This window comes from Mobula hypostoma, chromosome 5, assembly GCF_963921235.1.
Source record: "Mobula hypostoma chromosome 5, sMobHyp1.1, whole genome shotgun sequence".
NCBI lineage: Eukaryota > Metazoa > Chordata > Chondrichthyes > Myliobatiformes > Myliobatidae > Mobula > Mobula hypostoma.
This window is the reverse complement of record NC_086101.1, coordinates 163,749,533-163,774,065: the sequence shown is the minus strand read 5'-3', so window position 1 is coordinate 163,774,065 and position 24,533 is coordinate 163,749,533. Positions and strand designations below refer to the sequence as shown.

The 24,533-nt window shown below is 40.3% G+C and overlaps 1 protein-coding gene across 3 annotated transcripts in view; it reads left to right on the top strand.

Annotated features, from left to right (window-relative positions):
• The window catches only part of LOC134347129 (KH homology domain-containing protein 4-like), a 63,733-nt gene that overhangs the window by 12,554 nt on the left and 26,646 nt on the right, over positions 1-24,533 (top strand). For all 3 annotated transcript variants that reach the window (XM_063049302.1, XM_063049303.1, XM_063049304.1), the window contains 4 exons: positions 3,685-3,810; positions 9,271-9,350; positions 19,993-20,045; positions 21,324-21,478. In XM_063049302.1, coding sequence (XP_062905372.1) covers positions 3,685-3,810; positions 9,271-9,350; positions 19,993-20,045; positions 21,324-21,478 — 414 coding nt within the window. The remainder of the gene's footprint in view (positions 1-3,684; positions 3,811-9,270; positions 9,351-19,992; positions 20,046-21,323; positions 21,479-24,533) is intronic.

Sequence of the window (24,533 nt, the reverse complement as noted above, 5' to 3'; positions counted from 1 at the left end):
AAAGGTGTTGAGCTCATCTGGGAACGAAGCCTAGTTGTCACCTGTTCCGCTTGGTTTCATTTTGTAGGAGGTGATAGCATTCAAGCCCTGTCACAGCTGTGGAGCATCCTTCAGTGATTCATGTTTAGTCTGGACTTGCCACTCTGCACATGAGATAGATATCTGGAGATCATACCTTGGCCTCTCGTATTTTACTTGACCTGAATGCCGTTGATTTGGTCCTCAACAGATTGTAGATCTCATAGTTCATCTGGGGCTTCTGGTTGAGGAAGACTGAATGATTTTGTAGGACACACTCATCTATGACTTTTTTATTTAAGTCCATGAAGTCTGTGGTTTATTGGTTAAGATCCTTTCATGAGTCCTTAAACCCAGTCCAGTCCACCAACTTGAATCAAACTCTGGATCCTTGCTCTTTAGCCTCTGCCTGTGTGCAGAGGAGGACAGCCAAGTGATCAGATTTCCCGAAATGCAGACCAGGTATGGAACAGTAGGCATTCGTAATCGTAGTATAGCAGTGGTTGAGGGTATTGGGAGTCCTGGTGCTGCAGGTGGTATGTTGATGATTGGACACCGATTTCTTCAAACAAACCTGAAGTCCCTGACGATGATTTGAAAGGTGTCAGGTAGGCTATTTCATGTTTGTTAATTGTTGCACTCAACACATCAAGTGCCCATTGACGTTGGCCTTTGGTGGCCTGTAAACAGCAGTCAGGATCATGGAGGAGAACTTACTTGGGAAGTAGAACAATTGGCACTTAATCATTAACTGTTTCATGTTGGAGGAACACGAGTGCAACAAGACTGAAGAGTCTAAAGAGTTTATCTTGAAACATCGCCACCTTTTGTCTTCTCCAAATCAGCAGTTTGATCCATCCTGCATATCAAGAAGCCCCCTGGCCAATGCATCTGGAATGTCAAGACTTAGCCATGTTTCCCTGAAGTGTAGAATGTAGCAATTCCTTATTTCTCTCCAGTACAGCAATCTTACAGTTAGGTCCTCAGTCTTATTCTTCAGTGACTACATTTTCTAACAAGATGCTGGGTAGAGGAAGTGTGTTGCCCCTCCCTCATTTTTGCTCTGGTTGGAGTAACATGTAATGTAGATAAACTGGAACCAATGGGTGTACCTTACTTGGATTTCTGAAGGAATTTGTAAGATGTCACATCTAAAATTACTACAGAAGATAAATACTTGTTTTTTTATGTAGGGGTGAACATAGTGTGGATAAAAGATTCAGTGGCTCACTGGAAACATGCATAAATGTACTTTTTGTACAAATATACAAAAAAAGCATTTTTTCCTGGCAAGTTGTGATAAGTTGTGTGATAATCACTACCAATTTACAGTGGCATGCAAAAGTTTGGGCACCCCTGGTCAAAATTTCTGTTACTGTGAGTAGTTAAGTGAGTAGAAGAAGAACTGATCTCCAAAAGTCATAAAGTTAAAGATGAAACATCCTTTTCAACATTTTAAGCAAGATTAGTGTATTATTTTTGTTTTGTACAATTTTAGAGTGGGGAAAAAAAGGAAAGGAGCACCATACAAAAGTTTGGACACCCAAGAGATTTGAGCTTTCAGATAACTTCTACCAAGGCTTCAGACCTTACTTAGCTTGTTAGGGCTATGGCTTGTTCACATTCATCGTTAGGAAAGGCCAGGTGATGCAAATTTCAAAGCTTTATAAATACCCTGACTCCTCAAACCTTGTCCCAACAATCAGCAGCCATGGACTCCTCTAAGCAGCTGCCTAGCACTCTGAAAATTAAAATAAATCATGTCCACAAAGCAGGAGAAGGCATAACAAGATAGCAAAGCGTTTTTAGGTAGCCGTTTCCTCAGTTGGTAATGTAGTTAAGAAATGGCAGTTAACAAGAACGGTGGAGGTCTGGAAGACCAAGAAAACTTTTTGAGAGAACTGCCTGTAGGATTGCTAGAAGGACAAATCAAACCCCCCGTTTGACTGCAAAAGACCTTCAGGGAGATTTAGCAGACTCTGGAGTGGTGGTGCACTGTTCTACTGTGCAGCGACACCTGCACAAATATGACCTTCATGGAAGAGTCATAAGAAGAAAGCCTTTCCTGCATCCTCACCACAAAATTCCGCGTCAGAAGTTTGCAAAGGAACATCTAAACAAGTCTGAAACATTTTGGAAACAAGTCCTGTGGATTAATGACGTTAAAATCGAACTTTTTGGCCGCAATGAGCAAAGGTATGTTAGGAGAGAGAAAGGGTGTAGAATTTCATGAAAAGAACACCTCTCCAACTGATGAGCACGGGGGTGGATCGATCATGCTTTGGGCTTGTGTTGCAGCCAGTGGCACGGGGAACATTTCACTGGTAGAGGGAAGAATGAGTTCAATTAAATACCAGCAAATTCTGGAAGCAAACATCACACTGTCTGTAAAAAAAAAAGCTGAAGATGAAAAGAGGATGGCATCTACAACAGGATAATGATCCTAAACACACCTCAAAATCCACAATGGACTACCTCAAGAGGCGCAAACTGAAGGTTTTGCCATATCCCTCACAGTCCCCTGACCTAAACATCGTTGAAAATCTGTGGATAGACCTCAAAAGAGTAGTGCATGCAAGACGGCCCAAGAATCTCACAGAACTCGAAGCCCTTTGCAAGGAAGAATGGGTGAAAATCCCCCAAACAAGAATTGAAAGTCTTAGCTGGCTATAGAAGGCGTTTACAAGCTGTGACACTTGCCAAAGGGGGTGTTACTAAGTACTGACCATGCAGGGTGCCCAAACTTTTGCTTCAGGCCCTTTTCCTTTTTTGTTATTTTGAAACTGTAAAAGATGGAAATAAAAAAAGTAATCTTGCTTAAAATATTAAAGAAATGTGTCATCTTTAACTTTATGCCTTTTGGAAATCAGGTCATCCTTTACTCGCTTAGCTATTCACAGTAACAGAAATTTTGACCGGGGTGCCCAAACTTTTGCATGCCACTGTATATAAATAAAAAGACCAATAGCATGGTTACTAATGACTCAGAAACTGCTGGAAAAGTTGTGATCAGGGCATAGAGACTATAAAAGAATATAGATAGGTTAAGTAAATAGGCAAAGATATGGTAGATGGCATATAATATGGGAAAAGGTGAAATTGTCCACCTTAGCAGGAATAATAAAAGAAAAAATGTATTATCTAAATGTTGAGATATTGCAGAATGCTAAGATGCAGAGGGATCTGTGAGGCTTGCAGTCCGATATGAATGCATAGCAAGAAATTGGGAAAATCGACAGATTGATACTATTGGTTGCTCAGGAATTGAATACAAAAATAGGGAAATTTGCTTTAGGTATTTGGAGCATTTAATTAGACCATATTGAAGTGCTGTATATGCTATTAGTTTCCTATTCAAGTAAGGATGCTAATGTGTTAGAAGTGACTTAGAGAAAGTTTACTATAGTGGGTGGGTTGTTTTATGAGAAAAGGTTGGAAAGTATAATTTTCTATTGGCTAGTGTTTAGAAGAATGAGAGGGAAAGTTTGAAACATAGAAGCTCCTGAAGGATCCTAACAAGGTGAATGTGGGGAAAATGTTTTAGAAGTTACTGTTTAAGAGTAATGGTGATAAACCATGAACATGTTCCCTTAGGTTATTAAAATAGCTAATGTTTCATAATTGTGCAATAGAATCAAATACATTCACTTTGTCTTTTCTTTCTAGTCAAAGTCTTCAAAGTCATCATCGCATCAAAAGAACAAAGATGATATGGTGGTTGCTGAAATTGAAATTAATGATGTTCCTATTGTATGTAGAAATTTACTTACAAGAGGTCATACTCAAGATGAAGTAAGTGGTGTGTAATTTAACCTTTGAATAGTTTATGCTGTAAATTATGAATGCTCAAGTGGGGTTCTTCCAATTAAGAAAATATGGACATATGTACTAGAAGTTTGATTCACATCTTGTCATTAATCAAATTTACAGCCGAAACCTGAAATACCTAGACTGTATTCAGGTATGAACTGATAGGCATTTGCACTATTCCACAGGCAGGCAACAATTTTCTTAAACAAGCCATCCTAAAATTTTGTTAGTGAAATTCAGTGACATTATCGTCGTTGAGTCCACCACCACCATCATCCTGATTTTGTCATGGATCGAAAGGTCAATATTGTGGTTAACAAATAGGGAAAAAAAGTGTTGGTATTCTGAAACAGTGACACAATTGTCATTCCAAAATCTCAGCGGCATCTGCAAATTGCAAGTTGCTTGGAATAGAACATAGAAATTTACAGCATATTACAGGCCCTTCAGCCCACAGTATTGTGCCGACCATGTAACCTACTCTAGAGACTGCCTAGAATTTCCCTAGTGCATAGCCCTCTATTTTTCTAAGCTCTATGTACCTATCTAAGAGGCTCTTAAAAGACTCTTTTGTATCCACTTCCACCACTGCTGCCGGCAGTGCATTCCACGCACCCACCACGCTGTGTGTGGAAAAACTTACCTCTGACATCTCCTCGGTACCTATTTCCAAGCACCTTAAAACTATGACTCCTCATGTTAGCCATTTCAGCCCTGGGATTTCAGCCTCTGGCTAGCCACACGATCAATGCCTCTCGTCATCCTATAAACCTATCAGGTCACTCCAAGAAGAAAAGGCCAAGTGCGCTCAACCTATTCTCATAAGGTATGCCCTCCAATCCAGGCAACAGCCTTGTAAATCTCCTCTGTGCTTTCTCTATAATATCCATGTCTTTCCTGTCGTGAGGTGACCAGAACTGAACACAGTACTCAAGTGGGGTCTGACAAATGTCTTGTATAGCTGTAACATTGCCTCATAGCTCTTGAACTCAGTCCTACGGTTGATGAATGCCAACACACCATATGCGTTCTTAACAACACTGTCAACCTGCGCAGCTGCTTTGAGCATCCTATGGACACGGTCCCCAAGATCTCTCAGATCCTCCATGCTGCCAGGAGTCTTACCATTAATATTATATTCTGTCATCAGATTGGACCTACCAAAATGAACCACTTCACGCTTATCTGGGTTGAAGTCCATCTTCCACTTCTCAGCCCAGTTCTGCATCCTATTGATGTCCCGCCGTAACCTCTGACAACCCTCCAGACTATCCACAACACCCCCAACCTTCGTGTCATCAGCAAATTTACTAACTTACCCTTCTACTACTTCATCCAGGTTATTTATAAAAATCACAAAGAGGAGGGGTCCCAGAACAGATCCCTGCAGAACACCACTGGTCACTGACTTCCGTGCAAAATATGAACCTCTACAACCTTGCCTTCTGTGGGCAAGCCAATTCTGGATCCACAAAGCAAGGTCTCTTTTGATCCCATGCCTCCTTACTTTCTGAAGGAGCCTTGCATGGGGAACCTTATCAGATGCCCTAAGGAAATTGCCTTTTAAACTCACGAGAGAGCATAGGCCATCAACTTTTTGCTGTTGATGTTTCTGTAGCAGGCAATTTCTTTTTTACGAGGTCGAGTTGCTAGCTTGATACTCAACCCAGCATGGATGGAAAGCATGCCAGGGGAGCCGGCTGGGTTCGAACTCGGAAGCCTTCTCTCCAAAGTCCGGCGCTGATGCTACTACGCCACCGGCCGGCAATCAAATGCCTTGCTGAAATCCATATGCTCTACATCCACTGCTCTACGTTCATCAATATGTTTTGTTACATCCTCAAAGAATTCAATTAGGCTCGTAAGGCACGACATGCCCTTGACAAAGCCATTCTGGCTATCCCTAATCAGATTATATCTCTCCAAATGCTCATAAATCCTGCCGCTTAGGATCTTCTCCAAAAACTTGCCCACCACTGCTGTCAGACTCACTGGTCTATAATTTTCTGGGTTATCTACACTTTCTGGAACAAGGGAACAACATTTGCAACCCTCCAATCCTCTGGTACTTCTCCCGTCCCTATTGATGACGCAAAGATCATCGCAAGAGGCTCAGCAATCTCCTCCCTCACTTCCCAAAGTATCCTGGGGTATATCACATCTGGTCCTGGTGACTTATCTAACTTAATGCTTTTCAAAATTTCCACATATCCTCTTCATGTTTATGTGCTCAAGTGTTACAGTCCGCTGTAAGTCATCCCCACAATTGCCAAGGTCTTTTTCCCTGGTGAATACTTACCTGGGCGAGTGTACTTTAATTTGTACACCATCTAGAGCAAAACAGGCCACTCAATTGTTATCCCATCTATCACCCTAAATATTTATTCCTTCCACTGGCCTATTATGGCTTCAATGTGCCCAGTCTATAAAATGTAGTTACCTGAGTAGGCTGGTTAGTCTCAAACACATGATTACAAATTATCCTTCAAGAAAAACATCATCCTTAATTGGAAATCTGCCATCAGTCCTTGATGAGCGTGTTGCATCTGAATATTACAAATTCTTACCAAAGTACTAAGGAAATACTTTCAACAAACTGTCAGGTCAACAGCCACTACCTTAGAGGGTATTAATACTGGTCTTTCCAACAATATCTGTATCATCTGAATTATAAATAAAGAAGAAATTGCAGTTAGAATCACGGAGTAGAAAAATATCATAGTATGAGGGGGTATTCAACCCCTTATTTCTCTGGTACCTATACAAGATAATATATCCAAATAATTCTTCCTGACTCCCCGTAACAGTGATTCATTATCCTTTTCAGCTAAGTATCCAATTTGTTTTGCAAGTTGCTAATGTGCTTTTGTGTACTTTTAGCCATTGCATTACACTATCTTCTAATCAACAGCAAACTAATAGAAGTTAGTGTTGATAATGCTATCAATCACTAATGATGTACACTGTTATGTCTTGCTTAGGTCTTGCCTGAGTGACTCCTCCAGAACTCATTACAATATTGGTCTGAACATAGTCCGAAAACTGAATTTCAGTGGTGAGGTGGGAGTGAGTGATTGCCTTTGGCATCAAAGCAGCAATGACCATAAGACCATAAGAAGATTGGCTGACTGGCAGAGGCAAAGAGTAGGAGTAAAGGGGCTTTTCTAGATGGCTGCTGGTGGCTGTTGGTATTATGCATGGATTGGTGTTGGGACTGCTTATTTTCAAGATAAATGTCAGTGATTTGGATGACAGAATTTATGGCTTTGTGGCCAGGTTTGTGGATGATACAAAGGTAGGTGGAAGGGCAGGTCGTGTGCAGAAAGACTTGGATTAGGAGAAAGGGCAAAGAAATGGTAGATGGAATATTGTGTTGGGAAGAGTATGGTCATGCACTTGGTCGAAGGAATAAAGGCGTAGACTATTTTCCAAGCCGAGAGAAGATTCAGAAATCAGAGCTGCAAAGGGACTTTGGAGTCCTTGTGCAGGATTCCCTAAAGAATAACTTCCAAGTTGATTCGGAGGTACGAAAGACAAATGCAATGTTAGCATTCATTTCAAGAGGATTAGAATATAAAATCAAGGATGTAATGCTAATGCTTTATAAGACATTGGTCAGAGTACATTTGGAGTATTGTGAGCAGTTCTGGGCGTCTTTTCTAAGGAAAGATTTGCTGGCATTGGAGAGGTTCCAGGAGAGGTTCATGAGAATGATTTCAGGAATGAAAGGGTTAACATACTATATGAGGAGCATTTGATGGCTCTGGTCCTGTACTCGCTGGAGTTTAGACAAGTGGTGGGGGGTGGAGGATCTCATTGAAAGCTGTTGAATATTGGAAGGCGTAGATAGAGTGGAATTAGATAGGATGTCCCCTTTAGTGGGGAAATCTAGGAACAGAGGGTAGAGCCTCAGAATAGAGGGGAGTCCCTTTAGAACAGAGATGAGAAATGAGAAATAATTCCTTTAGCCAGAGCATGGGTAACCTGTGGAGACCACAATTGAGTATATTTAAAGTGGAGGTTAATAGGTTCTTGATAAGTGAGATCGTCAAAGGTTATGGGGAGAAGACAGAGGAATGGGGTTAAGAGAGGTAATAATCATTAAGTGGTCAGACTGTTGTTGGAGATGGTTATTGCCTGGCAATTATTCCCACTTAATCAGCCCATACCCAAATACTGTGCACTGAACACTGCAATCATCTTTGAAAATTTCCAGTTACGAACTTATAATGAAGAAAATTCACCGATTAAGCAGATGAAGATGGAATAACCCAAAATACTACAAGAACTAGCAGCCTGTATTCTTGAGAGACATTGATGTTTAATTTACATAGGGAGGTTACATGTAAAGAGCTTTATTCCCCAAGGCTTTTTTTCTGCTTGTCCATTTCTAAAGTAACTTTTAACTGCTTCTTTAATTCACAATTAAAATGATGTTATCACCACTTCAGCACCCCCTCCCCGCAATAAAAAAAACTTTTTTTGTGTGTGCCATACTCTGCCAGAGCCTCGGCGACCACTTTTTTTTTTCAAGTGGTTGTCTTGGAGGAAAGAATCTGTGAGTGGTCCCCCACATCCTCACAGCGCAGTCTTTTTTTTGCGAGGCCGAGTTACGAGCTCGACACTCAACCTGGCACGGATGGAAAGCATGCCCGGGAGTGGCCCGACTGGATTTGAACTTGGGAATCTTCACTCTGGAGTCCGGCGCTGATGTCACTGCGCCACCAGCCGGCCAAAAAAAAATTTAAAAGTTTGCAAATTCTTCAGTGGATCATATCCAGTTAGCGTTATGAAAAGTGGCTTTATAGTAGAACTGAATGCTTTTTTGTATAACTGAATGTTCTGTATATTTTTGTGACCAGAATTGGGTGCAATATTCCTCTTGTCTTGTTTTCTAGATATTTAAATACCCACATGCTTTTGTATCCTGTGCTACATTTATGAAACCCAGAATCCATTTTTTTTCTTATTCTGTCAACTTGTCCTGCCGTATTCAAAGATTAGGCACAGATACCTGTGTCTTTCTGTTCCTCCCTACCCTTTTATATACTGTCCTTTTACTTTGATTCTTTCTTTATTTCTACCCAAGCTGTATTAAATGTCATCTGCCGTTTGTCAGCTGTTCTGTCATCTTACCTGCACCAACTTGTGATCTATTACTCTCATCTTCAGTGTTTACCAGATTTTGTAAAACTTAGTGTCATCTTCAAGTTTTGAAATGTTTCTCTTCCAAGTCCAGATCTGTTTTATCAATATGTATCCCAGAAAGAAGCAGTTGCAGCACTGACCACTGCCTAACATCCATCGATACTTATCACATTGGGGCAACTACGACTTGAGCCAGTTGTTAAACACCACTAGTTTAGACTCTTAAAGTGAATTTCTTTAACTAAACTATTGACACTGTTCAATTCTCACTATCATATTCATTTTGCTCTTCAGATAAATAAAATTAGTGGTGCTGCTGTTTCTACCAGAGGGCGATTCATGAGTGCAGATGAGAAACAAATGGCACTACAAGGGTAAGAATTGTTCTAGATTTTGTAGTTTATTTAAAAAGTGTGTGATCCTGGTACTTCAGGACAAAGCATCTCATCCTTGTTATGATGAAGAGAATGCTGTATTTAAAGTAATTAAAATGTAATGACATAATGAAGTTATTCACTATCAGATATTCTAAAACAAAAATGCACCTGCTTTCTTTTAAAGAAATCTACTTTGTTTAAAAGAAGTTGGAAGTTACATATTTTGTGTTTTCCAATTTCTAGCAGTGGGTAAAGGTTATCGCAGGAGAAAAGGAATTCTATCATAATATATTATTATAAATATGTCTGCAAGTTTTAGACATACTGTTCAATTGTTGGAAATAATAAATAAAATTCTGAAAATCTGTTTGTAGCTCTTCCAGCATCTGAAAGCTCTTTCAACACTGTTAGTAAAATGTTTATTGCATTACAAGAAAAATACAAAAATACAATTAAAATACTAGTTATAAAGTACTATTAATCTGTTGCTATTCAGGAATTCATCAAAAGACTTCCAAGTCATATTGTTGCAGCCTTTAATATCTTGAACTCTTAATCAATGACCAAACCAGCACGATCATTGTCCCAATACTATCTCTGCCAAAAGTCTCAACATTGAAATCCAGGAACATGATGGTTGGAACATTGAATGTAAGGCAATGCAGCTTTTGGTTAGTTGGCTAAGTTTCCTGATGGGTATCAATTGAGCCCTGTGTAATCTGCTCTAAATTGGTATTGTTTAAAACAGTTTACTATGGATCATGCATTAGTATTAATGCCCATCACTTTGAATGAGAGAAAATGTTTATTTTTTAAACAAATGGGATTTGAAAGCAGAAAAAAAGTCTATTTTAAAAAACTTCTATTAATCTAAAATTAAAGATGATTTATTCATTAAGAAAATGTCAATTTTGTCAAATTTGTCAAATTAAACACATGAAAACGTCCTAAGTTCTTAGCGGGCGACTGTGGCTAGCCCAGTATCCTTTGTTCTGGTGTTTTGACTGTTTAGAAAATTGTATTATCTTTGCATACAGTGTTCAGTTTCTTTCAACAGATTTGCATTCTTTCCTTAAGTATTTTCTGACTAATTAGACATATTTATTACCTCTTGTATGAAGTTAACTTTTTCAATGACTTTCTCAAATATGGTGCCTACAAAAAGCATCCTTCCCATCCCTCCCCCTGGAACTTTTCATGTTTTATTGTTTTACAACATTGAATCACAGTGGATTTAATTAGGCTTTTTTTAGCACTGATCAACAGAAAAGACTCTTTCATGTCAAAGTGAAAAGAAATTTCTAGAAAATGGCCTAAATTTATTACAATTATTAAACACAAAATAATCGATTGTCTAATTATTTACCGCCTTCATGTCAGTGTTTAGTAGCTGCATGTTTGGCAGTAATTACAGCCTTGAGTCTGTGTGGATAGGTCTATATCAGCTTTGCACATCTAGATACTGCAATTTTCTCCCATTCTTCTTGACAAAACTGCTCAAGCTCTGTCAGATTACATGGGGATTGTGAGTGAACAACCCTTTTCAAGTCCAACCATAAATTCTCAATTGCATTGAGGTCTGGACTCTGACTTTGTTACTTCAGGTCCTTAACTTTATTGTTTTTCAGTTATTCCTGTTTAACTTTGGCTTTATGATAGGGGTCATTGTCTTGCTGAAAATAAATCTTCTCCCAAGTTGCAATTCTTTTGAAGATTACATCAGGGTTTCCCTGTATTTTGCTGCATTCATTTTACCCTCTACGTTCACAAGACTTCTAGAGCCTGTTGTAGTGAAGCATCCCCACAGCATGATGCAGCCACCATCATGCTTCATGGTAGGGATGGTGTGCTTTTGATGATGTGCAATGTTTGGCTTACACCAAGCATAGTGTTTAGTCTGATGGCCAAAAAGCTCAATTTTGGTTTCATCAGACCATAGAACCTTCTTCAGAGCTGACTTCAGAGTCTCCCACGTGCCTTCTGGCCAACTTTAGCTGAGATTTCATGTGAGTTTTTTTTTCAACAGTGGCTTTCTCTCGGCCACTCTCCCATAAAGTTGCAGCTGGTGAAGCACCCATGCAACAGTTGTATGTGCAGTCTCTCTCATCTCAATCACTGAAGCTTGTAACTCCTCCAGAGTTGTTATAGGTCTCCTGATGGCCTCCCTCACTAGTCCCCTTCTTGCACGGTCATACAGTGTTTGAGGATGGGCTGCTGTAGGCCGATTTACAGCTGTCCCCATTTTTTTTCCATTTCTTGATGATTGGTTTAACTGTACTCCAAGGGATTCATTCAGGGCCCAAATAGTCCTTCCAGGTGAGGCGACACTACCTGTGAGTCTGTTGGGGTCATATACTGTGTTCAGTGCTCTCGGTGTGGCCTCTTTTATATCAATGAGACCTGACATAGATTGGGAGACCGCTTCGCTGAGCTTTCCCACTCCAACGCAGGATCTTTTAATTTCACTTCCCAAACCCATTCCAATATGTTCATCCATGGCCTCCTCCACTGTTGGGATTAGGCTACACTTAGGTGGGAGGAAAAACACCTTACATTACGTTTGAGTAGCCTCCAACCTGATGCCATGAACATTGATATCTTAAACTTCCATTAATGCCGCTTCCCCTTCACCCCCTTCACCATTTCCCATCTGCTTGTCCTTCTCTCGCGTTATCTTCTTGCCCGCCCATGCCCCCCCCCGGTGCTTCTCTCCCTCCCCTTTTTTCTTTCTTCCCTGGCCTTCAGTCTCTTTCACCAATCAGCTTTCTAGCTCTTTGCTTCATCCCTACCCCTCCAAGTTTCACCTACTGCCTGGTGTTTCTCTCTCCCCTCCCCCCCACCTTTCAAATCTACTCAGCTTTTTTTCTTCAGTCCTGCTGAAGGGTTTTGGCCCGAAATGTCAACAATACATTTTTCCATAGATACTGCCTGGCCTGTTGAGTTACTCCAGCATTTTGTGTGTGTTGCTCTGGTTTCCAGAATCTGCGGATTTTCTCTTGTTTGTACTCCAAAGGATATTCAGTGACTTGGAAATTTTCTTGTATCCATCTCCTGACTTGTGCTTTTCAATAATCTTTTTACGGAGGTGCTTGGAGTGTTCTTTTGTCTTCATGGTGCAGTTTTTGCAAGAATATTGTCTCACCAGCAGTTGGACCTTCCAGATACAGGTGTATTTTTACTACAATCAATTGAAACACCTTGACTGCACACAGGTCTCCACAAGCAGATCTCCATTTAACTAATTATGTGACTTCTAAATCAATTGGCTGAACCATTGATGATTTCGTTTATCATATTTAAGGGGGTGAATACTTAGATCACTTTGTAGAGATCTGTTTTCACTTTGACATGAGAGTTTTTCTGTTGATCATTGTCAAAAACCAAATTAAATCCGTTGTGATTCTATGTTGTAAAACAATAAATGATGAAAACTTCCAAGGGGGGTAAATACCTTTTATAGGCACTGTATACGTGCAGTGGTTCTAAATCTGCATTTACCTTGCTGCAGGAATATTTATTTGCAAGTGGCCAAAAATTTGTCGGATGCTCTATGATTTGGAAGAATGTGAGGTTATGAACTTTGAGGGATAGGAAAACAGAATATTATTTAACTGGAGAGATACTTCAGAATGCTGCAGGATGAATAGATGTAGTTTCCTCCTACATGATAAGACAGAAACTGGCATGTATGTACAGGAAGTAGTTATGAAGACAAATTGCATGTTAATTTATATTGCAGAAGGAATGAATATAAAGGAGATGTTGTTTCAACTTTATTGAGTTTTAGCAAGACTCCACCTGCAATTAGTCATCTCATTTAAGAAGGAATGTACTTCTTAGTTCAGGATATTTCGCTAGGTTGCTTCCTGGGTTGAAAAGTTTGACTTGGGAGGAAAAATTGATCGTTGGACCTGTGCAACTGCAGTTTAAAAAATTGTAACGAGAGAATTTGACGTTTCAGATAGCGGGAAGCTGCTTCCCTATATAAGGAAACCTAGAACTTGATGTAGTTTCAGGATATTGCCTCACTAATTTAGGGAGGAGATGAGGAATTTCTGAGTGTTTGTGAATTTTTGGAATTCCTTCATGTGCAAAGAGTAAGGAGTCTGAATCATTGAATATATTCAGGACTGAAGATGACACAGTTTTGATTCTATAAAGGAGGCATACGGTGTAGGAAAGTGAAATTAAGGCTAATATCAGATCAACAATAATGTTGAAATGCACAGAAAAAAATATGTTCTTAGCTAGTTGTCTTGTGTATCTCCTGAGATAATTTTCCTTTATATAGAGTTTCACGTGGTTATGATACGGACACCCTCTGCCTAATATGTATAAGTGGGTGGGTGGGGGGAGTAGGATGGTTGCATTTGTAGAAATGGTCTGTTTAGTGAATTTCAATAGAGTGAATCTGTGATCTGCACATGCATCAAGAAAAGCAAGTTTAATAAAAAATTAATTTTATTTTTGTATTTTTAATATCTTAAACACTGAGAGAACATTTTATTCCGCATCTCAAATTTTGGGTAGTGTCTTGTTTATCCTGTAAAGCAAATTTCTATAAACTGAATAGTTATAATGCGAGGGTCACCTGTAATCCTTTTGAAGTTATGTATTTGGGCCTGGCCTGCATTTCTATAATCATGTGAAAGAAAATTTTATGAGCATCGATATAAAGTTTAAAGATGGATTTTATGTGAGCTTTTTACTGCAATACATAAAGAAATGGTGTGACCCAAATGTATGCTTTATATGAAGAAAACTTGATAACATTTTCATAAAGAAGCTAAAATCGTACAAAGTCCTTCTGAAATATAAGGAAAGAAGGAAAGGACTTGTTAGGGGTCTAAAAAAGGGGCCATGAAATGTCCTTGGCAAGTAGAGTTAAAGAAAGGAATTTTACCATGCATTAAGCTAGCTAGGGAGAGAGTAGGACCACTGAAAGATAAAGGAGGGAATTTATACCTGGAGAGGTACTGAATGAGTTGTTGGAGTCAATATTTACCAAGCAGAAGGACGTGGCAGCGAGAGATATGCTAATAGTCTAGGATAAATTAGGATCAAGAAGGTAGTGGTGCTACGTCTGTTGAAGAACATTAAGTACCCAGAGCTTAATGAGATCTACCCAAGGTTATTGAGAAAGGCAATAAAACAGATTGTTCATGCCTTAAAGATTTTTTGTTAGCACTAGATCCTTTTTCAAAGATTTTTTTTGTATCATGTCCAGCCACAAATGAGCATCTTGGGTGCAGGAGAGTAGCCAGTGTTTTTTCTGTGATTAAGAGAAGCAATAGGGATAACTTAGGAAATTATAGGCTGATGAACCTCTCAGTAATGGTAGGGAAGCAATGGATGAGGATTTGTATTGATAGAATTTGGGCACATTTGGAAAAGTATGGGCTTACTAGCAATAGACCACTTGCCTTTTTGCTAAGCAGGGCATGCCTAGCATACTCAGTTGAATTTTTTGAGGGGATTACAGAAGTGATTTAAGATGGGAGTGAATGTTGTTTACATGGGATTTAAAAATATGTCATTTGACAAGGTCCCTGATGACAGGCTGACCTGTAAGATTAAGATGCATTGGATGAGCACTAACTTTGTAGTTTGGATTCAGAATTGGCTTGCCCTGAGAAAACAGAGGGCAGTGGTGGATTGGTGTTATTCTGGCTGGAGTTTGTGATCAGTGGGAATTAATGTTTTGTGACATCAGTTGTTTGTGGACTTCTAAATATATATGTGTGTGTTTGTGATAGATTTCGGTGAAAATGGGAGTGAGCTGGTTAGTAAGGTTGCAATGAACTTCAAAGATGGCAGAGTTGTGGATATCATGGTCGTCAAGCAGAATATAGATCAAGTGTGAGTATGAACTGTGGATTGGCAGAGTTTAATCTGGACAAATGTAAGGTGTTACACTTTGGAAGCAACAGAGGTATTTAGGAACAGATTGATAGGTACAGAGGAGCTGTCGGGTAAGTTTTTTTTACTCAGAGTGGTGAGTGCGTGGAATGGGCTGCCGGCAATGGTGGTGGAGGCGGATACGATAGGGTCTTTTAAGAGACTTATGGATAGGTACATGGAGCTTAAAAAAATAGAGGGCTATAGGTAAGCTGAATTTCTAAGGTAGGGACATGTTCGGCACAACTTTGTGGGCTGAAGGGCCTGTATTGTGCTGTAGGTTTTCTATGTTTCTATTTTGTTTGTCACGGGTGACTTCAACTTCCCTAATATCGGTTGGCATGTCTGTCGTGCAAGAGGTTAAATGGGAGCAGATTTTGTTAAGTATGTCCAGGAAGGATTCCTGACACAATATGTGGACAGGCAACTAGAGGAGAGGTCATACTGGATCTAGTACAAGGCAATGAACTTGGTCCAGTGATGGATATCTTGGTGGATGAGCACTTTTGGAGTTGGTGACCACAAGCCCCTGACCTTTAGCATAGTCTTGGACAAGGATAGGAGCAGACAGTATGGGAAAGTATTTAATTGGGGAAGGGTTAATTATGATGTTGTTAGGCAGGAACTTGGGAACATAAATTGAAAACATTTGTTGTCGGGGAAAGATGCGACTGAAATGTGCGGGTTGCATGTGGTTCTGGTTAGGTTTCTCCCATTGAGGCAGGGAAAGGGTGATAAGATGAAGGAACAGTAGTTGACAAGAGATGTGGAACATCTCATCAAGAGGAAGAAAGAAGCCTTAAGATTTTGGAAGCAAAAATCAGATTTGGCTTTTGAGAGTTATCAGGTAGCCAGGTAGGATATTAGGAAGGGACTTGGGAGAACTAGAAGGGGATCTGAGAAGGCCTTGGTGAAAAGGATTAAGGAAAACCCCAAAGCGTTCTACACATATGTAAAGAACAGGACAATAACTAGAGGACTGATCAGTGATTTTTTAAAAAGAGAAACGTGTCTGAAGTAAGAGAAGGTCAAGGGGGTCCTTAATGACTACTTTGCTTCTGTATTCACCAGTGAGAGGGACCTTGATGAATGTGAGGTCAGTGTAGAACAGGCTAATGTATTGGAGCATGTCAACATTGAGATGGAGGATGCAATGGAATGTTTGAAAAATATTAGGACGGATAAGTCCCTGGGGCTGTATAGGATATACGCCAAGTTCATATGGTAAATGAGGAAAAAGATTGCTGTACAGTTTGCATCCTCTCCAACCGCAGGAGTAGTACCAGAAGACTGGAAGATAGCAAATTTTATTACTTTGTTCAAGAAAGGTTATAGGGATAGTTCTGGGAATAATAGACCAATGATCCTTATGTTGGTGGTAGGCAAACTATAGGGAAGAGGATTCATGAGCATTTGGAAAAGCATAGTCTGATTCGGAATAGTCAGCATGGCTTTCTGATGGGGATATGTTCTGGGACACCTGCTCTTTGTGATGTTTAAATTAATTGGATGAGGAAGTATAAGGGTGGTTTAGTAAGTTTGCAGATGACTCGAAGGTGTTGTGGATAGTGTAGATGGTTGTTGTAGGTGACAACATGCAGAGCTGGGCTGAGAAGTTCAGTCTGGAATAGTGTGAAGTGATGCACTTTGGAAGATTGAACTTCAAGGCAGAGAACAAGGTTAATGGCAGGATTCTTAGCAATGTGCAGGAACAGAGGGATCTTGGGGTCCAAGTTGATAGATCCCTCAGAGTTGCTGCATGTCGATAGGGTGGTTAAGGAGGCGTGTGGTGTGTTGACTTTCATTGGGGGATTGAATTCAAGAGCCTCGAGGTAATGTTGCAACTCTTTAAAACTCCGGTTAGATCACACTTAGAGTATTATGTTCAGTTCTGGTCACCTCATTATAGAAAGGATGTGGAAGCTTCAGAGAGGGTGCAGAGGAGACTTACCAGGATACTTCCTGGGTTAGAGAGGAGGGAAGGTTGAGCAAGCTAGGGCTCTTCTCTTTGAAGCAAAGAAGGATGAGAGGAGACTTGATAGAGGTGTATTAGATGATAAAAGGCAAAGAGTGGATTGCTAGCACTTTTTTCTCAGGGTGGCAATAAGTCATACAAGAGGACATACTTTTAAAGTGATTGGAACAAAGTGTAAGGAAATGTCAGAAGTAAGATTTTTACCAGAGTGCTGAGTGCATGGAATGCCCTGCCAGGGGTCGTGGTAGAGGCAGGTATAGTAGGAATATTTAAGAGACTTTTAGATGGGCACGTGGATGAAAGAAAAGTGGAAGGCTACGTGGGAGGGAAGGGTTAGATTGATCTTGGAGTAGATTAAAAGGTGGGCACAACATGATGGCCAAAGAGCCTGTATTGTGCTGGACTGTTCTATGTTGAAATGTAGAAACAAAGTATACAGTAAATGGCAAGGTCTTTTGGGGGCATTGTTGTACAGAGAGATCTTGAGGTAAAAGCCTTTGGCTCCCTGAAAATGGCAACACTATTAGATAGAGTGGTAATGGAGGAGCATAGCCTTTCATCTTTGGTCAGGATGCCGAATATAAAAGGTGGGAAGTCATGTTGCAACTTTGGTTTTACCACATATGGAATATTGTGTGCAATTTTGGTTACCACATTATAGGAAGGATCTGGAGGTTTTGTAAAGAGTATTGATGGTTCACTAGTATGATGCTGGGATTAAATATAAGGAGAGGGTGGACAAACTTTGATTGTTTTCAGAGCATAAGAGTCTGAGTGGAGACCTGACAGAGGTTTCTAAAATTATGAGGGGTAGAGATAGGGTAGATAGTTAGAATCCTTATCTTTTTTTGCTTTCAGGCAAAAGGGGAAAATCTTAAGGGAGATGTGTGGGGTATGTTACGTATCTGTAACTGGGTTGCCAAACCAGCAGAAATGGATCATTCAGTTGGAGTCTGGAGTACTAGAACTAAGAAAGTTTTATTAAAGAAACAAGCAACACAGTAATCGAAAGGATAATAAATGCAACAGTTCAGCGATGATAAACACACATGTGCACAGAATTAAGATAACAGCATCAATTAAGCTCTATCGTTGTCTAGGGGTAAATGACCAAATTTCAAAGTGACCCAAAGTTCAGTCCAGTTTAGTAGTTCAATTCGCAGTAATCGTTACCATGGCGATGGACAACGTGGGGGAAGAGAGACAGAGAGAACAGGAACAACTGATCATTCAGCACAGCTTCACTCACAGACCAGCGAGATGGCTCACAGACCGGCGAGATGGCTCACAAGCAGCTTTTGGGCGGGTCCTTGGTGATGTCACCTGAGGTCACCGACTGTGACCCCTCCTCCAGATGCGGTCGATCCTCTGCAGTGAACCCGGCACCCAGGCAAGGGCGGACACACACCGGGTTCCCGCTGATCGTACCTTTCCACCCTGGGCGTTGTCCGGTACTTCCCACCGACTCGTGAGGAGCGTACCGCTTCCAGGGTCTCGTTACCTCGGGTGGCGTGTGTGTCCTGCCTTAGCGAACCGGTCCCTTTTTATCCCCCTGCTAGGGCATCGCCTGTCCATCACTTCAAACAGTTCAAGGTTCAAAGGGGGGAGCCGCTCCAGACAGCTCTCTCTCTCCCCCGTCCCTTCATTACACATCTCCAGACGCTGCTCCATTGTTCCTTATCTCTCCTTCCCCTGAGGGCAGGTGGCAGACCCCTTGCTGATGTCACTGATGCTAACCTAGGCCAGCAAACATCTTAATTTTATGTGTATTCTCGTCACAGGTAAAAATTATTTTACACTGAGTTGTATGTGCCTGGAACACATTGCTTGGGATGGTGGTGGAAGTGAACATGATAGTGGTATTTAAGAGGCTATTATATAGGCACTTAGACATGTAAGGAATAGAAGGATATGGATCATGTACAAGCAGATAGATATAGTGTAATTTGGTATCATGTTTGGCCCAAGAGCCTAATATGTGTGCTGTAATATTTGTGTTCTATAATTACAGTTGAATGGCTGAAATGTCGGTACTGATTATTTAGTAATATTCCTAATTCTATTCTATTTTAGGGATTTGCTTAAAATCTGCTCAAACACTATCGTGTATCATGCACTGTACTAGTAAAGCTAGACTAGAAGCTGACTTGCCTCCTTTGGTGGCCTTAAGTATCCCGTAGAATTTCAAAGAAGAGCAATGAAGGTTTTTCAATATTTAACTTGTAACCAGCATCACAAGACAGATCATTTTGTGATTATTGCTTTGGCACATTGGCTGTTACATTTCCTACATCATATATTCAGAAGAATTTAATTGGCTTTTATGATGTCCCTCAAGTTGTGAAACGAGCTGTATAAATGGAAATGAATTTTCCCCATAAGTTTTATTTTGGAACATGTTTGTGAATTTTGCTAAGGCCAGAATATTGACCTGGCAAATATTTGTCCTTTGAACAATAAAGGATAAATATTTAATGGGTCTTCCCTGTGCTTCCTACATTACAACAGTGTGGTTCAAAAATACCTAGTTAGTGATAATACACTTTGTGATGTCTTGAGGTCATAAAACTTATGGATGCTATTTTTTCTTCATTTGCACAAGTTTTCTTTGCCTAGCTCATCAGCAATTGTAGATTATTCACTCAAACAGGTAACTAGAATAATATTTTGTAAAAGGGTGAAGTTTCATTTATATATGGAACTGTTGTGATGCATTAGCAATACTTAAGTTAAAGCACTATAAGTCAATAATTTATCTTTCTTTAGGGATCGACCCCTCTACCTTTGCATACAGGCACAGACGCAGAAGAGTGTGGACAGTAAGACTTGTTGAAATTGCTAAGTGTCTAATTTTCACTGATTAAACTTCAAACATTTTTGTATTACCTGGACAATCTGTTGTGATTGTTAAAGCTAAAGAGCATAAGTAACAACCTTTTGTATAACAAACAGGTTTGTTTTATTTACCTTATATTAAGTTATCATTTATAGTTGCATTTCTAAATTTCTTGTGAAGGTATCAGTTTATTGTGGGACTATTATTCCCATGGAGCCAATAACTCCAAATGTTCATTATTGTTACGTGGGCCTATAGGCCTGAGCCTAATTCTTCTTACTGTAGTATGTTGGCTCAGGAGCAGCATCCTTGGTTCATATTGTCCCCATGTTCATTAAAATCCTTGGGTTACTATCACTGCACAAAATTCTATTGAGCCCAGAATTAATTGTGAACAAGAGGAAAACAACATCTGACTTGGCTGGATCGGTCAGTAGGTAAACCTGCAGGGACACTTTTCAGCTCTTAAATTTCTTGAAATGATGAACGTAGTAAATGTGTAACCTGAGCTGTCATTTGGGAAAAAAAACGTTGTTGTCGGAAGTCAATGTTGGAGTCAACTGGCATGGAAATTGGTCTTTAGGCCCAGTGAGTCTGTGCCAATCATCAGGTACCCATTTACACTTCTCCCATGTTTATTCTCCCTGCGCTCTCATCATCTCCCCTGTGTGGCCAATTAATGTACAAGCCCTATGGCTTTGAAGTATGGGAAGAAATCAGAGCACTCAGGAGCCTCACATGGTCACAGAGAGAAAGAACATTTAAATTCCACACAGACAGCTCTGGAGGCCAGGATTGAACCCAGGTCACTGGAGCTGTAAGGCAGTGGCACTACCAGCTATGCTACTGTACAATGATCAAGAATAATAGACATCTCACAAGAAATTTCTACTAGGGAAAGTTAACATATTTTATTTTTCAGATGTTAAAGGATTTCATAAACAATAGAAAGACTGCTGTTTTTGAAGATGAGCACCATGTTCCTATTGTAATTTAAAATAAAGCTGTAATGAATTTGTTACCAGGTTACAGCTTAATGCAGGCTTTATAATAATGAAAATCTACTGATGAACTTCTGTGATAATGTAATCAATCCAGCATATCATTTGTCTATTAATGCAGTAGGTTTTATAGCATCTGTTTGGATTTGGAGGAAAGACTCTTTTGTAAGCATTCATAGAATTGTTTCATTTGTAGTTACATGATGTACTTTCCCACAAAATTAATGTGCATAAATTACAGCTTTTGTTCTCTATCTCAGGGGCTGTGAACAGGATCAAAGAGATCATTGGTGAAGCACTAGCAAAAGAAGCCATTAAACAACCACTTCCACCAGTAGTCACCTCTACTGCACGAAGCAGTCCAATGACTGCACATAACTCTCCATTTAGCACTTTGCCTCAGTTGCAGCCAGGGGTATGTATAATTTAGCTTAAATTGGTGTTAGGGTTGGAGTGTATATTTGCTTTTTATTTTGAAGCAGTTTATTTATTGTAACAGCGTATTACAGTATTATTTTATCAGATTTGTCTAAATCTGGGGGAAGATTTAAAAACGTGTGCAAATGGCCCAACACACTTTCTGAAAACTTTAAGGTTCATAATTACACAAAATTTACCTTTTGCTTCCAATGAGTTGAGGTGTCCTCTTGTTAATAAGGTTGGGCATATACAGGTTTCTCCTGCCATCTCTAGGTAGAGCGTTTCTATGAAACGGTTCGTAAGCCAGAATGTCGTAAAGCGAAGAAGCAATTACCATTTATTTAAATGGGAAAAATTTGTGAGTGTTCGCAGACCCAAAAATAACCTACCAGATCATGCCAAATAACACACAAAACCTAAAATAACACTAAAAGCAGGAATGATATGATAAATCCACAGCCTATATAAAGTAGAAATACTTTTCCACAATCATTGCCTGCAGTGTTCTGCGTAGCGAAAATCTCACGCAAGCGCTCTCGGCAGAAAATCTCACGCAAGCGCTGTTGGCAAAAACGCTCTGTCCAGTAACCTTTAAGCTGGGAAGCTGCCAAATCATACCAAATAACACGTAAAAATACACAGCCGATATAAAGTGGAAGTAATATATGTACAGTGTAGTATCACTTATGGGAATCAGGAAGACAGCCCTGAGCACACTGATGATGGTGTGTTAGGCTGAGTCGTCGGAGGTTGGGGTGGTGCAGTGGCCCCCACCCTCCAGGCAGTGAACTGATACCGATCCACGAAGAATGCAAGGTTGCAGCGGTAGCCGGGAGGCACACAGCACATCTTTAAGAAAAAAGCCAAAATAAACATGCTAATTAATTAGGTGCCGCCTGGCATGTAATTATCGGCCCAGATCAGAGGCGATTGCCGATTGCATCTGGGCCTCCCGGCTACCGCTGCATTTCCGCGAATCGGTATCTGTCCGCGGCCTAGGGGTTGGGGTGGTAGGACACTGGGGTGTCATCTCATCATCGTCTGTTTCCATTAGGGCAGGCAGGTCATCTTCTCCTATGTCTGCCTGCCTCAATGTCGAAGGTCGAGGTTCATCGTCTGCTGTGGCTGATTGCAAGGCTTGCTTGACTGCTTAGCTTGCGCATTTTTCTATCACACAGTTCTCTGTAAGCACTCAAACCATCCTGAAAATATGCCCTAAACCGACGTACCGTTTCAAAATTAAATTTGTACTTTATCATTGCAGCGAAAATCTCACGCAGTTGCTTCACATTCAGTTCCTGGACAACTTCACGTTCACTACTGCATTCGGTTTTGATTGTTAGCCTTTCCTCTTCCAATTGCATCAGCTCTTCATCTATCAGTTCTTGGTCATGAGATGCCAAAACCTCTTCAACATCATCTTCGTCAACTTCCACAAGCCAAACTTACTTTGTCCTTGCTTCGTTCACCATGATCGAAACGCTTAATTATGTCTAGTTTTACGCTAAGTGTAACACTCTTATGAGCTCTCTCAGGCTTTTCCGATACCTGAGAACTCATCTTGGAAACGGCTGCTCACAGGCACATGTTTAAGCAATGCTGGTGAGAATGCCGTTCCGAATCCGGGGGAGAGTGGCTGCTTGGGGCGCGCGCTGCCTTTTATCGCACGCTGCTTTTTTCATAACAGTGATAACACCTTCTGTTAGCGAAAACAGGTAACTAATGTAGGTCTTTCGTAACAGTGAGGTTTCGTAAAGCGAACATTCGAAAAGCGGGGGACACCTGTATGGGGTTTTAGAACTATATTGCAAAATGGTTATTAGAGGCGCAGAAGAATAAAACCACACATCTGGACTTAAATGCTTGACTGTAGCACAAAATTGAAGTGAAACAACTTATTTCATTGTGAGCATGACAATAGTTTATAAAATTAATAAATTAGATTTACTTAAAGCTAAGAGAGATTTTAATTGTTTATATTTCTTAAAGTTCCCTAATTTTATCGCATCATAATCAGAAACCTTGAAGCAGATGGTCATGGTAGAATTGACACTGCCTTGGGAAGACTGAATTGAGGACACATTAAAGCTTAACAAGGCTAAATATCAGAGCTGGTAGAGCAGGGCCAGATTCAGGGGTGGAGGGCATGATGCGAGGCTATAGAGGTAGAGTGTAGAGGTTTTGCTGGCTGCTCCTTTTGCAGGACCTACTCTCCATGGTATTACGGGGACTGCAAAAAGAAGAGCCATCAGAACTGTCACAGAGGCAGCTGAGCAAGCTTCCAGATGGCTATGGATCAAGAACTTCCAGGTGGTTATCTGACCTGTGGACCAGTGCAGGTGGGACAAAAGCTGGGGTCTGATCGACCCTGGCATTCTGCTATTCAGTAATTAGACCACTGGGTTTGTTGAGTCTATGCCTCTTCTCAAAGCAGTCCCATCAGTCCTGCTGTTCCAATTAATCTCCTGAAGTTTATTCATTCTCACATGCCCATCAAACTTTCCATCAATTCTCCTGCCACCAATCTGTACTTGGGGCAATTTAAATAGAAGATTAACTTAACAACACGTCTTTGGGATGTGGAAGAGTCTGAAGTTTTGCAAGATGTGGTCAAGGGAATAATGTGCAAATTAAGAGACAGAACCGAAATTTAAGATTGAAACTGTGTTGCTGGAATTGAGAAACAGAGGCACCAATTGCTATCATACACCACATGAGCTGAAGTTTTTTCCAGGCTGGAGCTGGATTTTCGTACTAACATAAAGGGCCAAGAGTACAAATGACTAATCTAGTCCAAAATTTACATATGTCTTTATTCTTGTAAACATTTTTCAGGCTAGTTTTGTATTGGATTGTTAGTTAACAAATTCTTTTATTGAAATGGAAGAGAAAAGCGTTATTTTACGGTATAAATTTATGAATGTGTTGTTAAATTATGTATGTTCTCCCTTTTCCTCAATGGAAGCTGCTGTCATATACCACAAAGACACACTTGCATGTCATAAAAGTAAAGCACCACTTGAATTTACTGTACCACTCTGCTTTGAACT